The sequence below is a fragment of the Anomaloglossus baeobatrachus genome, chromosome 11 (assembly GCF_048569485.1).
Source record: "Anomaloglossus baeobatrachus isolate aAnoBae1 chromosome 11, aAnoBae1.hap1, whole genome shotgun sequence".
Lineage (NCBI taxonomy): Eukaryota > Metazoa > Chordata > Amphibia > Anura > Aromobatidae > Anomaloglossus > Anomaloglossus baeobatrachus.
This window is the reverse complement of record NC_134363.1, coordinates 168,870,495-168,886,329: the sequence shown is the minus strand read 5'-3', so window position 1 is coordinate 168,886,329 and position 15,835 is coordinate 168,870,495. Positions and strand designations below refer to the sequence as shown.

Below are 15,835 nucleotides of genomic sequence, written 5' to 3'. Positions count from 1 at the left end.
CGCAGCTGCACCTACTGCAGCATGGACACAGACACTCCCCATGTCCCATAGGATAACATAGGGAGTGTCTGTACTTGCTAAAACCTGCAGACTTATCTAGAAAATCCTGATAAATCCACAGGTTTTCAGCGGCAAAATCCACGGGTACATAGTCCCGTGGGCACATAGCCTTAAAGTAGTGAACAACCTCTTTAGCCTCCCTCTGGACCAATGAGGTGAAGCAATGTTCCAAAATGTTCCCATCTCTATCAGCATCCCCTCCCATCTCCCTTGCACATTATAATCTATATGTCTCTCTTTTAACATTACTATTTAACCATGGTTAACCATAAGGAAGGAACTATTATCGCTCCCATCACTTCTTAGGTCTTGTCATCGGGCCCTTAGTGGGGACATTATGAATCTGATTGTACGCAGTCACCCACCATTGCTTGTCTGTGAAGACCATCTGGAGAAGAGTAGGGTTTTTGGTAGCTTGAAACAGGAGGAGAGTGGTCATATCTCATGTCGGAATTGTAGTCATATCTACAAAAAGAAATACATTATTAGTGAGAACATATAAAAATCTAAATAATAAACGTGCTGCAATTGTAGCAAACGGCCAAGTGAAATGGAACGTAGCCGGGTTTCATCTAAAAAGCCGGCCTTTGACTACACATCCGAGGAGCATCACGATCGGTCAAATTTTTAAAGCATGTTTATATAGTAAAACACACGGCTTCAATTATGGTAACCAGACTCGGATTTGTGCTTCCTGCTGTCCCTTTCAGTCTCAGTAAATTTACTAACAGGGTTATGACAGGTCTATGGGGGTCGGTCACCATTCGTTAGAGGAGTACACATCCCTGCTGGTAGCATCAAGTTCCTAAAATACATCCAGGAGGCTTCAACCTACCTGTTGCCATTTGGTGACGGAGCATTTCCAGAAAAGCTGCTGCTCCCTTGCGGGGAGGACGCTGCATTAGTCGCTTCTTGAGAGGCGTGACTGCTTCCTAGAAAAAGAAGAAAAGGTTACAATAGATTGTAATAGAAGATGTAGACTATAACAGACCCCCCCCACCAACCACACAATCCATAGTGAGAAGAAGCGATGGGGTATAACGTGCCGTCAGATTAAAAGGTGCTAAATCATGAGTGTAGTTTGACGTTTAGTGCCAGATATGGCTCCATTTGTTGAGCAGACCACCACAAGAGTATCATTTTTGGTCAGCCCGTAATGTGGGGGATTAAAGGGCTTGTCCCGGACTTTAACACTGATTGCTTATCCTTAGGATAGCTTTTCAATGATTGATTGGTGGTGCGACACCCAGCACCTCCGCTGATCAGCTGTTCCCGATGTCACCTGCAAAAGCTTCGTTGAAGTGCTGTCCTGGATCAACAAACACCCGCCCGACCCGCCCCTCTACCGGGCCATCCCTCTACCGGGCCGCCCGCCCGACCCACCCCTCTACCGGGCCGCCCACCCACCTACCTGATCTGTACTGGATTTTCAGAGGCCTTCCAAACAGTTTGATGCCATTTAACAGACTCATCCCATAGGGGACAGATTCTTCATGCTTAAAATTTACAAAAGCAAATTGTTTTGGCGTGCCATCTTTGTCCTTGGGAATTTTCACATTTATTGCAGGACCAGCCTGGAAAAAAACTAAATAAATTAGCAAAACAAGTAAAAAAAAAACAAAACCCCACAATAATTACTTTGAGTGATTTCACTAAAGCAGAACAGAAGTAAAACACACACTGCCGGGACAGGCTGCGTCTGAGGATGATTAGTATTTTTTTTTTTTTACTATGACTGCCGATAAGTGATTGTGTCCTCCTTATAAATTAAAAAAAAGAAAAAAAAAAAGACAGATAGTAACCAGACGCTGCCACACAGGTTTGGATCAAAAGGAAAATCTAACTCATATACACACTGCGCTTTTTGGGGACATTCAACCCCTTCCCCAGGTGCATAAATACACAGCCTTTTAGGCTGGGTTCCCAACAATCATTATTTGCAGCATTTTGGATGTAGTATGTTTCAACTGCGTCCAAAACGCCGCGTTGTACAGTACAAGCACAGAGGATGGGATTTCTAGAAATCCCGTACTCACTGTGCTTGTTCTTTCCGCAGCAAACACTGACCTGCGGTGCATGTTTCCAGACCGCAGCATGTCAACTGTTTGCTGCGGAATTGCATGCGTCCTCCGTAGGGAGAACACAAGCGAGAGACCGCAGCGCACTGAACCCTGATCGCGGGCAGCTGCGTTCTCCTGCGGAGGAGACTCACGGCCCCGCAGGTCAGGACCCGCCGAATCCAGGACACAGTGACACCTGATCGTGGGCACAGACCCCTATAGCTGTGGTGTGGTTTTTATAACACATTGGACATACATATACACATATATAAGGCAATAATATTTATAGTGGTATTGTATTGGAGAGGTCCACTGCTTCCTCTGCGTCTGACCAATTACATGTGGATGTAAGGAGGGTCTAACTTTTACCCATTGCAACACCAGGGAAGCCATTTAGATAGTGTTTTCCCAAAACAAAGCCCCATCATGATTTTACAGGATTTTTGGAGTATGCTTTACATATAAGGCTGCTTTCACACCTCCGGTTTTAGCAGAGGCGGCCAATCCGGCTCTAAAACCTATGCAACGGATGCGGCAACAAAACCACATCCTTTGCATAAGTTTTTACATGCAGCCCGTCCGTTTTTTGCTGCTTGCGGCACGCTACTGAGCATGCGCAGTGGAAAAAAAACGCATTCGGCGTCCATAGCCATGCATTGCAAATCGCGCCGCATCGGCTGAATGCGGCTTTTTTTTTTGCCGGACAAAAAAAACATGCCAGGCAACGTTCCATCCGGCCACGGAATCTGCTGCACGCGGCAAAAAATGGACGGAACGCAAGCCCATGCGGCACAATACGGCACTAATGTAAGTCTGTGCAAAAAAAAATGCAAACGGCGGCAAAAAACAACGATTGTGTTTTTTCTGCAAAGCGCCGAATTGTGCTGCACAGGAAAAAACGGATGTGTGAAAGCAGCCTTAGCCCTAGTTACAGTCAGGGCCGGCATTAGCGTGTGTCAAACTGGACAATTTCTGAGGGCCTCCGCCATATTTTTTACGAAGGCAAAGATTGCTTTAAAGGACCTTGGATGACTTTAGAGAGTCATGTGACCAAAGGTCTCTAAATTGCAGGAGTCTAAAATAACTGAACAGGAAGCAGGCTGGTATGCAGGACTGGCATTAGACTATGTGCCCATGGGACAATGTACCCACGGATATATCCGCAGGTATGTCCACAGGTTTGCCCAGTAGCTCCCCGGAATCAGCAACTATCCATTGCTGCGGGATTCCAGCAAAGAAGGGAATTTTGTTTACTTACCGTAAATTCCTTTTCTTCTAGCTCCAATTGGGAGACCCAGACAGTGGGTGTATAGCTACTGCCCTCTGGAGGCCGCACAAAGAACTACACTTAAAAGTGTAAGGCCCCTCCCCTTCTGGCTATACACCCTCCCGTAGGAGTACAGATTCCTCAGTTTTAGTACCAAAGCAAGAAGGAGGAAAGCCAATAACAGTTTCAAAAACAAATTCAATCCGATAACATGATCGGAGAACTTAAGAAACAACATGAACAACATGTGCACCCGAAAAACGAAACCCTAAGAACAAATAGGGCGGGTGCTGGGTCTCCCAATTGGAGCTAGAAGAAAAGGAATTTACGGTAAGTAAACAAAGAAGGGAATTTTGTTACTTACCGTAAATTCCTTTTCTTCTAGCTCTTATTGGGAGACCCAGACGATTGGGGTATAGCTACTGCCCTCTGGAGGCCACACAAAGCACTACATTAAAAGTGCAAGGCCCCTCCCCCTCTGGCTATACCCCCCCCGTGGTATCACGGGTTCTCCAGTTTTAGTGCCAAAGCAAGAAGGAGGAAGCCAATAACTGGTTTAAACAAATTAACTCCGAATAACATCGGAGAACTGAAAAACCGTTCAACATGAACAACATGTGTACCCGCAAACAACAAAAAAACATCCCGAAGGACAACAGGGCGGGTGCTGGGTCTCCCAATAAGAGCTAGAAGAAAAGGAATTTACGGTAAGTAACAAAATTCCCTTCTTCTTCAGCGCTCTATTGGGAGACCCAGACGATTGGGACGTCCAAAAGCTGTCCCTGGGTGGGTAAATAAATACCTCATGTTAGAGCTGCAAAACAGCCCTCCCCTACGGGGGTGTCACTGCCGCCTGCAGGACTCTTCTACCTAAGCTGGCATCCGCCGAAGCATAGGTATGCACCTGATAATGCTTGGTGAAAGTGTGCAGACTGGACCAGGTAGCTGCCTGGCACACCTGTTGAGCCGAAGCCTGGTGGCGTAATGCCCAGGACGCACCCACGGCTCTGGTGGAGTGGGCTTTTAGCCCTGAAGGAACCGGAAGCCCCGCAGAACGGTAGGCCTCTAGAATTGGTTCTTTGATCCATCGAGCCAGGGTGGCTTTAGAAGCCTGCAACCCCTTGCGCGGACCAGCGACAAGGACGAAAAGTGCATCGGCACGGCGTATGGGCGCCGTGCGGGAAATGTAGATTCTGAGTGCTCTCACCAGATCTAGCAAACGTAAGGCCTTTTCATACCGGTGAACCGGATGAGGGCAAAAAGAAGGCAAGGAAATATCCTGATTAAGATGAAAAGAGGATACGACCTTAGGAAGAAACTCCGGAATGGGGCGCAGCACAACCTTGTCCTGGTGGAACACCAGGAAGGGAGCCTTAGATGACAGAGCTGCCAGCTCAGACACTCGCCGAAGCGATGTGATCGCAACAAGAAACGCCACTTTCTGCGACAGCCGAGAAAAGGAAACTTCCTTCAGAGGCTCGAAGGGCGGCTTCTGGAGAGCAACTAGTACCCTGTTCAGATCCCATGGATCTAACGGTCGCTTGTACGGGGGCACAATATGACAGACCCCCTGCAGGAACGTGCGCACCTTAGGAAGACGTGCTAGACGCTTCTGAAAAAACACGGATAGTGCCGAAACTTGCCCTTTAAGGGAGCTGAGCGACAAGCCCTTTTCTAACCCCGATTGCAGAAAGGAAAGAAACTTGGGCAATGCAAATGGCCAGGGAGACACTCCCTGAGCAGAGCACCAGGACAAGAAAATCTTCCACGTTCTGTGGTAGATCTTAGCCGAATTCGACTTTCTAGCTTGTCTCATTGTGGCAACGACCTCCTGAGATAATCCAGCAGATGCTAGGATCCAGGACTCAATGGCCACACAGTCAGGTTCAGGGCCGCAGAATTCTGATGGAAAAACGGCCCTTGGGACAGTAAGTCTGGTCGGTCTGGCAGTGACCACGGTCGACCGATCGTGAGATGCCACAGATCCGGATACCACGACCTCCTCGGCCAGTCTGGAGCGACGAGTATGACGCGGCTGCACTCGGATCTGATCTTGCGTAGCACTCTGGGCAAGAGCGCCAGAGGCGGAAACACGTATGGGAGCTGAAACTGCGACCAATCTTGAACCAAGGCGTCTGCCGCCAGAGCTCTTTGATCGCGCGACCTCGCCATGAATGCCGGGACCTTGTTGTTGTGCCGAGACGCCATTAGATCGACGTCCGGCACTCCCCAGCGGCGACAGATTTCCTGAAACACGTCCGGGAGAAGGGACCATTCCCCTGCGTCCATGCCCTGGCGACTGAGGAAGTCTGCTTCCCAGTTTTCTACGCCTGGAATGTGAACCGCGGATATGGTGGATGCTCTGTCCTCCACCCACATTAGAATGCGCCGGACTTCTTGGAAGGCTTGCCGACTGCGCGTCCCTCCTTGGTGGTTGATGTATGCCACCGCTGTGGAGTTGTCCGATTGGATTCGGATCTGCTTTCCTTCCAGCCACTGTTGGAAGGCCAGTAGAGCAAGATACACTGCTCTGATCTCCAGAACATTGATCTGAAGGGTGGACTCCTGCGGAGTCCACGTCCCCTGAGCCCTGTGGTGGAGAAATACTGCTCCCCACCCTGACAGACTCGCATCTGTCGTGACTACTGCCCAGGATGGGGGCAGGAAGGATCTTCCCTGAGACAATGAGGTGGGAAGGAGCCACCATTGTAGGGAGTCCTTGGCCGTCTGGGAAAGCGAGACTTTCCTGTCCAGGGACGTTGACTTCCCGTCCCATTGGCGGAGAATGTCCCATTGAAGTGGGCGCAGATGAAACTGCGCAAAGGGAACTGCTTCCATGGCTGCCACCATCTTCCCTAGGAAATGCATGAGGCGCCGCAAGGGATGCAACTGGCCCTGCAGAAGAGATTGCACCCCTGTCTGTAGTGACCGCTGCTTGTCCAGCGGAAGCTTCACTATCGCTGCTAGAGTATGAAACTCCATGCCAAGATACGTTAGTGACTGAGTCGGTGATAGGATCGACTTTGGAAAGTTGATGATCCATCCGAAAGACTGTAGAGTCTCCAGCGTAGCATTCAGGCTGTGCTGACATGCCTCCTGAGAGGGAGCTTTGACCAATAAGTCGTCTAGGTAAGGGATCACCGAGTGTCCCTGAGAATGCAAAACTGCTACCACCGCCGCCATGACCTTGGTGAAGACCCGTGGGGCTGTCGCCAGACCAAATGGAAGAGCTACGAACTGAAAATGGTCGTCTCCTATCACAAAACGTAGAAAACGTTGATGTTCTGTAGCAATTGGCACGTGGAGATAAGCATCTTTGATGTCTATTGAGGCAAGGAAGTCTCCTCTGGACATTGAGGCAATGACAGAGCGGAGGGTTTCCATCCGGAACCTCCTGGCGTGCACATGTTTGTTGAGCCGTTTTAGGTCCAGAACAGGACGGAACGAGCCGTCCTTTTTTGGAACCACAAAGAGATTGGAGTAAAATCCTTGCCCTTGTTCCTGAGGAGGGACTGGGATAATCACTCCTTCCGCTCTTAGGGAGCCCACCGCCTGCAGCAGAGCATCTGCTCGGTCTGGACGTGGGGAGGTTCTGTAGAACCGAGCTGGAGGACGAGAATTGAACTCGATTCTGTACCCGCGAGACAAAATGTCCGTCACCCACCGGTCTTTGACCTGTGACATCCAAATGCCGGAAAAGCGGGAGAGCCTGCCCCCGACCGGCGATGCGGAGGGGGGGGGCTGGAAGTCATGAGGTAGCCGCTTTGGAAGCGGTACCTCCATTTGCTTTCTTGGGGCGTGTGTGAGTCCGCCACGAATCTGAGTTTCTTTGCGTCCTCTGAGTCCCTTTGGACGAGGTAAACGGTGTCTTGCCCGAACCTCGAAAGGACTGAAACCTCTGCTGCCACTTTTTCTGCTGAGGTTTGGATGTTCTGGGTTGTGGTAAAGAGGAGTCTTTACCCTTGGACTGCTTAATGATGTCAGCCAATGGCTCGCCAAACAGTCTCTCTCTAGACAAAGGCAAACTGGTTAAACATTTTTTGGAACCAGCATCTGCTTTCCAGTCCTTTAACCACAAGGCTCTGCGCAAAACTACCGAATTGGCGGACGCCATTGAGGTGCGACTGGTAGATTCTAGGACCGCATTGATAGCGTAAGACGCAAACGCCGACATCTGCGTGGTAAGGTGCGCCACTTGCGGCACTGCTGGATGCATGATAGCATCCACTTTTGCTAAGCCAGCTGAAATAGCCTGGAGTGCCCATACGGCTGCGAATGCCGGAGCAAACGACGCGCCGATAGCTTCATAGACAGATTTTAACCAAAGGTCCATCTGTCTGTCATTGGCATCTTTAAGTGAAGCGCCATCCTCCACTGCAACTATGGATCTAGCTGCAAGTTTGGAAATCGGGGGGTCTACCTTTGGACACTGGGTCCAGCGCTTGACCACCTCAGGGGGGAAAGGGAAACGCGTATCTTTAGATCGTTTAGAGAAATGCCTTTCTGGGTGAGCGTCGTGCTTCTGGATTGATTCTCTGAAGTCAGAGTGATCTAACAAAGCACTCAATTTACGCTTGGGATAAAGGAAACGAAACTTTTCCTGCTCCGCAGCCGCCTCTTCTGCTGAAGGGGCTGGGGGAGAAATATCCAACAGCCTATTGATGGCTGAGATAAGGTCGTTTACCATGGCATCCCCATCCGGGGTATCCAGGTTGAGAGGGGTTCCAGGAGTGGATTCCTGATCACTCTCATCCGACACATCACAGGGAGACTGATTGCGCTGAGACCCTGAGCAGTGTGAAGACGTCGAGGGTCTTTCCCAGCGAGCTCGCTTAGAGTGGCTGGGGCCATCATCTGAGTCATAATCCTCGGCCTGTGAAGCCGGGGACCCCCCTGTGGGCTGGATACATTCCAAGTAAGGGGGACCTGAGGACAGAGGCCTCTCCGTGCCCAGAGACTGAGCCCCATGCATAGATTGCAAGGTTTCAAGGATTTTTGCCATAGATACAGACATATTATCTGCAAAAACTGCAAAGTCCGTCCCTGTCACCGGGGCAGAACTTACAAGCGTCTCAGCCTGGGTCACTACCTCTCCTGACTCCGGCTGGCGAAGCAGCACCGGGTCGGAGCATTGCACACAATGGGGGTCATCGGAGCCTGCTGGTAGATTAGCCCCACATGCAGCACACGCAGTATACACAGCCCTTTTTGCCTTGGCCGCCTTGCGTTTTGAGGATGACATGTTGCTGCTTCCACAGAGCGATCTGGGATATGCAGCCAGAAGCGCACCTCACAGTGCAAGAAATACAATATCTATATATATGTACCCAGTACACTGATACACAGTGAGGCACTAGAGGGACCATCACAGAAAAATCGCTTACCGCCCGCTTAAAAAGCGGGTGTGTGGTCGCCAGATAGCCCCTAGTCCAGGTCTCCCAGAGCCTTGCGTCCTTCCTCCAGCCAGGCATGCATGTAATGGCTGCCGGCGTCTCTAGAGAGGAAGGGGGGCGGGCCCTGGGCGTTCCTGGCCAAGAGCGGGAAGCCTGCTTCCCTCTGTGCCAAGTGAGAGGGCTGGAGCATGTAAATCAGGCTCCAGCCCTCGTCGCTGCTAACGAACAGCGTCTCTCCCCTACCCTGAATGACAGGGTGGGGGCGGGAACGAAACGGAGCTGCCGGCGTCCTAGGCCCAAAAAGCCGGGGACTAAATTTATAACCGCCGCCGCCGTAAAAGCGCGGACGGCGGATCCCCGGCGCACCACAAGTCACAGCAGCGCCGCCCGGTCCAGAGGGGGTCGGCGCTGCGTTCCCAAACACAAACAATCCCCCAGTAATCTGTAGGGACACCAACTCCACGTTGCGGTCCCCGGCGCACTACAACACCCAGCCAGCCCGGAGTGTGTCTGTGCCTGCCGGGGACACAGAGTACCTGTATGATGCAGGGCCTGTCCCTGATCGTACTCCTGCTCCGTCTCCATCAGGTTCTAATGGGTCTGTGGATGGAGCCCGGCATCAGAGCTGAGAGGCCGGCAGGATCCCACTTCCACAGAGCCCTACAAGGGGATGTGGAAGGAAAACAGCATGTCAGGCTCCAGCCCTGTACCAGCAATAGGTACCTCAACCTTACAACACCATCCAGGGGTGAGAAGGGAGCATGCTGGGGACACTATATGTGTCCTCTTTTCTTCCATCCGAAATAGTCAGCAGCTACTGCTGACTAAAATCTGTGGAGCTATGCATGGAATGTCTGACCTCCTTCGCACACAAAGCTAAAACTGGAGAACCCGTGATACCACGGGGGGGTATAGCCAGAGGGGGAGGGGCCTTGCACTTTTAATGTAGTGCTTTGTGTGGCCTCCAGAGGGCAGTAGCTATACCCCAATCGTCTGGGTCTCCCAATAGAGCGCTGAAGAAATTCCCTTCTTCTTTTTCGCTCCTAATTGGGAGACCCAGACAGTGGGACGTCCAAAAGCAGTCCCTGGGTGGGTAAAAAGATACCACATGAACGGGCTGTCAGACAGCCTCTTCCTACAGGTGGGCCACCGCCGCCTGAAGGACCTGTCTACCTAGGCTGGCATCTGCCGAAGCGTAGGTATGCACTTGATAGTGTTTGGTAAACGTGTGCAGACTCGACCAGGTAGCCGCCTGGCACACTTGCTGAGCCGTAGCCTGATGCCGCAATGCCCAGGACGCACCCACGGCTCTGGTAGAATGGGCCTTCAGTCCAGATGGAATCGGAAGCCCAGCAGAACGGTATGTGTGAAGAATTGGTTCCTTGATCCACCGCGCCAGGGTGGATTTGGAAGCTTGCGATCCCTTATGCTGACCAGCGACTAGGACAAAGAGCGCATCAGAACGGCGTAGAGCCGCCGTGCGAGAAATGTAAATCCTGAGTGCTCTCACCAGGTCCAACAGATGTAAACCCTTTTCAAATTGGTGAACTGGATGCGGACACAAAGATGGTAAAGTGATATCCTGATTGAGATGAAAGGAAGAAACCACCTTGGGAGAAAACTCTGGAATTGGACGCAGTACTACCTTGTCTTGGTGAAACACCAGGAAGGGAGATTTGCAAGATAACGCCGCTAGCTCGGACACTCTTCGAAGAGACGTGACCGCCACAAGAAAAACTACCTTTTGTGAAAGCCGAGAAAGGGGAACCTCTTTCAAAGGCTCGAAAGGCGGCTTCTGGAGAGCAATGAGAACCTTGTTCAGATCCCAGGGTTCCAATGGCCGTCTGTAAGGAGGAACGATATGACAAACTCCTTGGAGAAACGTGCGTACTTTAGAAAGCTGTGCCAAGCGCTTCTGAAAGAATACGGATAGCGCGGAGACTTGACCCTTAAGAGAGCTAAGCGACAAACCTTTTTCCAACCCAGACTGCAGGAAGGAAAGAAAAATTGGCAATGCAAATGGCCAGGGAGAAAACCCTTGAGCCACGCACCACGCTAAGAATATCTTCCACGTTCTGTGATAGATCTTAGCTGAGGATGGTTTTCTAGCCTGTCTCATTGTGGCAACAACTTCATGAGATAAACCTGAGGCCGCTAGGATCCAGGACTCAATGGCCACACAGTCAGGTTCAGGGCCGCAGAATTCAGATGGAAAAACGGCCCTTGAGACAGCAAATCTGGACGGTCTGGTAGTGTCCACGGTTGGCCTACCGTGAGATGCCACAGATCCGGGTACCACGACCTTCTTGGCCAATCTGGAGCGACGAGTATGGCTCGATGGCAGTCGGACCTGATTTTCCGGAGAACTCTGGGTAACAATGCTAGAGGTGGGAACACATAGGGGAGTCGGAATTGCGACCAATCCTGAACCAAGGCGTCTGCCGCCAGTGCTCGGTGATCGTGAGACCGTGCCATGAAAACTGGGACCTTGTTGTTGTGTCGTGACGCCATCAGATCGACGTCCGGCGTCCCCCAGCGGCAACAGATCTGCTGAAACACGTCCGGGTGAAGGGACCATTCTCCTGCGTCCATGCCCTGGCGACTGAGAAAGTCTGCTTCCCAGTTTTCCACGCCTGGGATGTGAACTGCGGATATGGTGGACGCTCTGCTTTCCACCCACGTCAAAATCCGTTGGACTTCTTGAAAAGCTTGGCGACTGCGTGTTCCCCCTTGGTGGTTGATGTACGCCACCGCCGTGGAATTGTCCGACTGAATCCGAATCTGCTTGCCTTCCAGCCATTGTTGGAAGGCTCGCAGGGCAAGATAGATTGCTCTGATTTCCAGAACATTGATCTGCAGGGTGGACTCTTCCAGAGTCCACATCCCCTGAGCCCTGTGGTGGAGATACACCGCTCCCCACCCTGATAGGCTCGCATCCGTCGTGACCACTGCCCAGGACGGGGGAAGGAACGACTTTCCCTGTGACAATGAGGTGGGGAGAAGCCACCAACGCAGAGAGTCCTTGGCAGTCTGAGAGAGGGAGACAGTCCTGTCGAGGGACGTCGATTTCCCGTCCCATTGGCGTAGAATGTCCCATTGTAGAGGGCGCAGATGAAACTGCGCGAACGGGACTGCCTCCATTGCTGCTACCATCTTTCCTAGGAAATGCATGAGGCGTCTCAGTGAGTGCGACTGGCTCTGAAGGAGAGATTGCACTCCAGTCCGTAGCGAGCACTGCTTGTCCAGTGGAAGCTTCACTATCGCTGAGAGAGTATGAAACTCCATGCCAAGATAAGTCAGAGATTGGGTCGGGGTTAGATGAGACTTTGGAAAGTTGATAATCCACCCGAAACTCTGGAGAGTGTCTAGTGCCACCTTCAGACTGTGTTGGCATGCCTCTTGAGAGGGTGCCTTTATAAGCAGGTCGTCTAGATACGGGATGACCGAGTGACCCTGCGAGTGCAGAACAGCTACTACTGCTGCCATGACCTTGGTGAAGACCCGGGGGGCTGTTGCCAGACCGAAAGGTAACGCTACGAACTGCAGGTGTTCGTCGTGTATGACGAAGCGTAGGAAACGCTGATGCTCTGGTGCGATCGGCACGTGGAGATACGCATCTTTGATATCTATTGATGCTAGAAAATCTCCTTGAGACATTGAGGCTATGACGGAGCGTAGGGATTCCATCCGGAACCTCCTGACTTTTACGTGTCTGTTGAGCAACTTTAGATCCAGGACGGGCCGATACGATCCGTCCTTTTTTGGGACCACAAACAGATTGGAGTAAAAACCGTGACCTTGTTCCTGAAGAGGGACGGAGGTCACCACTCCTTCCGCTTTTAGAGCGGCCACCGCCTGCAACAGAGCATCGGCTCGGTCTGGTGGGGGAGAAGTTCTGAAGAAACGAGTTGGCGGACGAGAACTGAACTCTATCCTGTACCCGTGAGACAGAATATCCCTCACCCAACGGTCTTTGACGTGTGACAGCCAGATGTCGCCAAAGTGGGAAAGCCTCCCACCGACCGCGGGTGTGGGAATCGGAGACCGCAAGTCAGGAGGACGCCGTCTTGGCAACGGTTCCTCCGGCTGCCCTTTTTGGGCGTGACTGAGACCTCCAAGAATCTGAGCGTCTCTGGTCTTTTTGAGTCTTTTTTGACGAGGCGAATTGGGACCTGCCCGGTCCTCGAAAGGACCGATAACCAGACTGACCCTTCCTCTGTTGGGGTCTGTTTTGTCTGTGTTGCGGTAAGGATGAGTCCTTACCCTTGGAGTGTTTGATGATTTCATCCAAACGCTCTCCAAACAATCGGTCACGAGAAAAAGGCAAATTGGTTAAGCACTTCTTGGAATGAGAATCTGCTTTCCAATGTCTCAACCACAGGGCCCTACGCAAAACAACGGAGTTGGCTGACGCCACTGCCGTGCGGCTTGTAGCGTCAAGAACAGCATTAATCGCGTACGACGCGAATGCCGCCATTTGCGAGGTCAATGGTGCTACCTGCGGGGCAAATGCACGTGTGACGGAGTCAACTCGCGCAAGCCCGGCTGAGATAGCTTGGAGTGCCCATACGGCTGCAAAAGAAGGCGCTAATGACGCTCCAATCGCTTCATAGATGGATTTCAGCCAGAGCTCCATCTGCCTGTCAGTGGCATCTTTAAGTGCCGCTCCATCTTCAACTGCAACCAAGGATCTAGCTGCAAGCCTGGAAATTGGAGGATCCACTTTTGGACACTGGGTCCAACCCTTGACCACCTCAGGGGGAAAAGGATAGCGTGTATCTTTAAGCCGTTTAGGAAAACGCCTTTCAGGATAAGCGTGGGGTTTCTGGATTGCGTCTCTAAAGTCAGCGTGGTCCAGAAAAGTGCTTAAAGTACGCTTAGGGTATCTGAAGTGGATTCTCTCGTGCTGCGAAGCTGACTCCTCCACAAGAGGAGCTGGTGGGGAAATATTTAACATCTTATTGATGTTAAATATAAGATCATTAACTATGGCGTCACCATCTGGTGTATCTAGATTGAGAGCGGTCCCAGGATCAGAATCCTGATCAGTTACGTCCGCCTCATCACCCATAGATTCATCTCGCTGGGATCCTGACCATTGAGATGAATGTGAAGGCCCGTCATAGCGAGCCCGCTTAGGCTGCCCGGGGCCATCGTCCGAGTCAGAGTCTTCACCCTGAGGTGTATATGCCCGTCCCGGAGCTTGGAGCTGAGGGGGACCAGGGGGCAATGATTGCACAGTGTCCGTGGCCTGAAGTACAGGCCTAGCTCGCAATGTGTCAAGAATTTGTGACATAGTGAGAGACATTCTGTCAGCAAAAGCTGCAAACTCAGTTCCTGTCACCTGGACAGCATTCACAGGTGGTACACCCTGGGTCACGTCCAGCAGAGGTCCCGACTGTGCAAGCGCCGCAGGGGCCGAGCACTGCACACAATGGGGGTCCGTGGAGCCTGCCGGTAGAAAAGTCCCACATGCGGTGCAGGAAGCATATAATGTCTGTGCCTTGGCACCCTTGCGTTTTACGGACGACATGCTGCTGGCTCTCTGAATGTGAGAGAGTCTATAGCCAAAGGGCGACCAGCGCTATGTAATACAAAGTATTTGTAGCAACAAAATACTAAGAATACTACTGGCACAAGAGGGGGTGAGCCCTGAGGGCTGCTTACCGCCCGCTGAATAGCGGGTAAGAGGCTGCAGAATTCCTTGTCTGGGTCTCCCCGGCTCCCCTCTGCAGCTCAGCGTGTCAGCAGGAATGGCTGCCGGCGTCTGTGGAGAGGGGCGGTCCGTGGGAGTTCCCAAACAAAAGTGCGGGAAACAGTGTCCCCTCTGTGCCGATTGTGAGGGCTGGAGTATGTAAAAACGACTCCAGCCCTCAGCGCTGATGCACTGGCCAGCGTCCCGCCCCTCTCCTGACTGGCAGGTCTGGGGGCGGGAACGAACGGAAGCAGGCCGCAAAAGCCGGGGACTCGAGTTATCAGCGCGGCCGCCGTAAAAGCGCGGGCCGCGCTGAAGTCCCCGGCGCACCACAAGTGCTAGCCGCGCCGCAGTCCCAGCGGCCGGCGCGACCGATTCCTGGAAGTGTGCCTGCTTCAGCTAAGCTGAATGAGGCCATGGCACAAGCGCCGTAGCGCTGATGTCCCCCGGCGCACTACAACACCCAGCATGCTGCGGTGTGAGCGCCAAATGCACGGGGACACAGAGTACCTTGAGGAAGCAGGGCCATGTCCCTGATGTACTCCGCTCCATCCAGCATCTTCTCCAGGGGCTGTAGATGGAGCCCGGTCTCAGTGCCTGGAGACCAGTAAATCCCACTTCACCCAGAGCCCTGTAAAAAGGGATGGGGAAGGAATCAGCATGTGGGCTCCTGCCGCCGTACCCGCAATGGGTACCTCAACCTTACAAACACCTCCGACATACAGTGGGGTGAGAAGGGAGCATGCTGGGAGCCCTGTTTATGGGCCCTCTTTTCTTCCATCCGACATAGTCAGCAGCTGCTGCTGACTAAAAACAATGGAGCTATGCGTGCGTGTCTGACCTCCTTGCGCACAAAGCTAAAACTGAGGAATCTGTACTCCTACGGGAGGGTGTATAGCCAGAAGGGGAGGGGCCTTACACTTTTAAGTGTAGTTCTTTGTGCGGCCTCCAGAGGGCAGTAGCTATACACCCACTGTCTGGGTCTCCCAATTAGGAGCGAAAAAGAAATATCTGCAGTAAACCTGCGGACATTCGTGCGACTTACCTGCAGAAGTCCCGGGCTCTATCTCCATAGTGGAGAGGCTGGACATCCGCAGATATTTCTGCAGGAATAACTGACATACAGTTATGTGTGGCTGCGGGAAAACCGCAGCATATTCCACAGCCGCACGTACCGCAGCATGGAGACAGCACTCCCCATGTCCCATAGGATAACATGGGGAGTGTCTGTACTTGTTGAAACCTGCGGATTTATATAGAAAATCCAAATAAATCTGCAGGTTTTCCGCGGCAAAATCCGCAGGTACAGAGACCCGTGGGCACAAAGCCTTAGGGGGAAGGGAGAGCAAACTGGGCAATT

The 15,835-nt window shown here is 52.1% G+C and overlaps 1 protein-coding gene across 1 annotated transcript in view; it reads right to left on the bottom strand.

The window, feature by feature from the left end:
- Nucleotides 1-15,835, bottom strand: part of RBM7 (RNA binding motif protein 7) — a 30,077-nt gene that overhangs the window by 4,729 nt on the left and 9,513 nt on the right. Inside the window, exons 2-4 of the mRNA XM_075327755.1 lie at nucleotides 1,472-1,634; nucleotides 896-992; nucleotides 426-525 (exon numbers count right to left, since the gene is read on the bottom strand). Coding sequence (XP_075183870.1) covers nucleotides 426-525; nucleotides 896-992; nucleotides 1,472-1,634 — 360 coding nt within the window. The remainder of the gene's footprint in view (nucleotides 1-425; nucleotides 526-895; nucleotides 993-1,471; nucleotides 1,635-15,835) is intronic.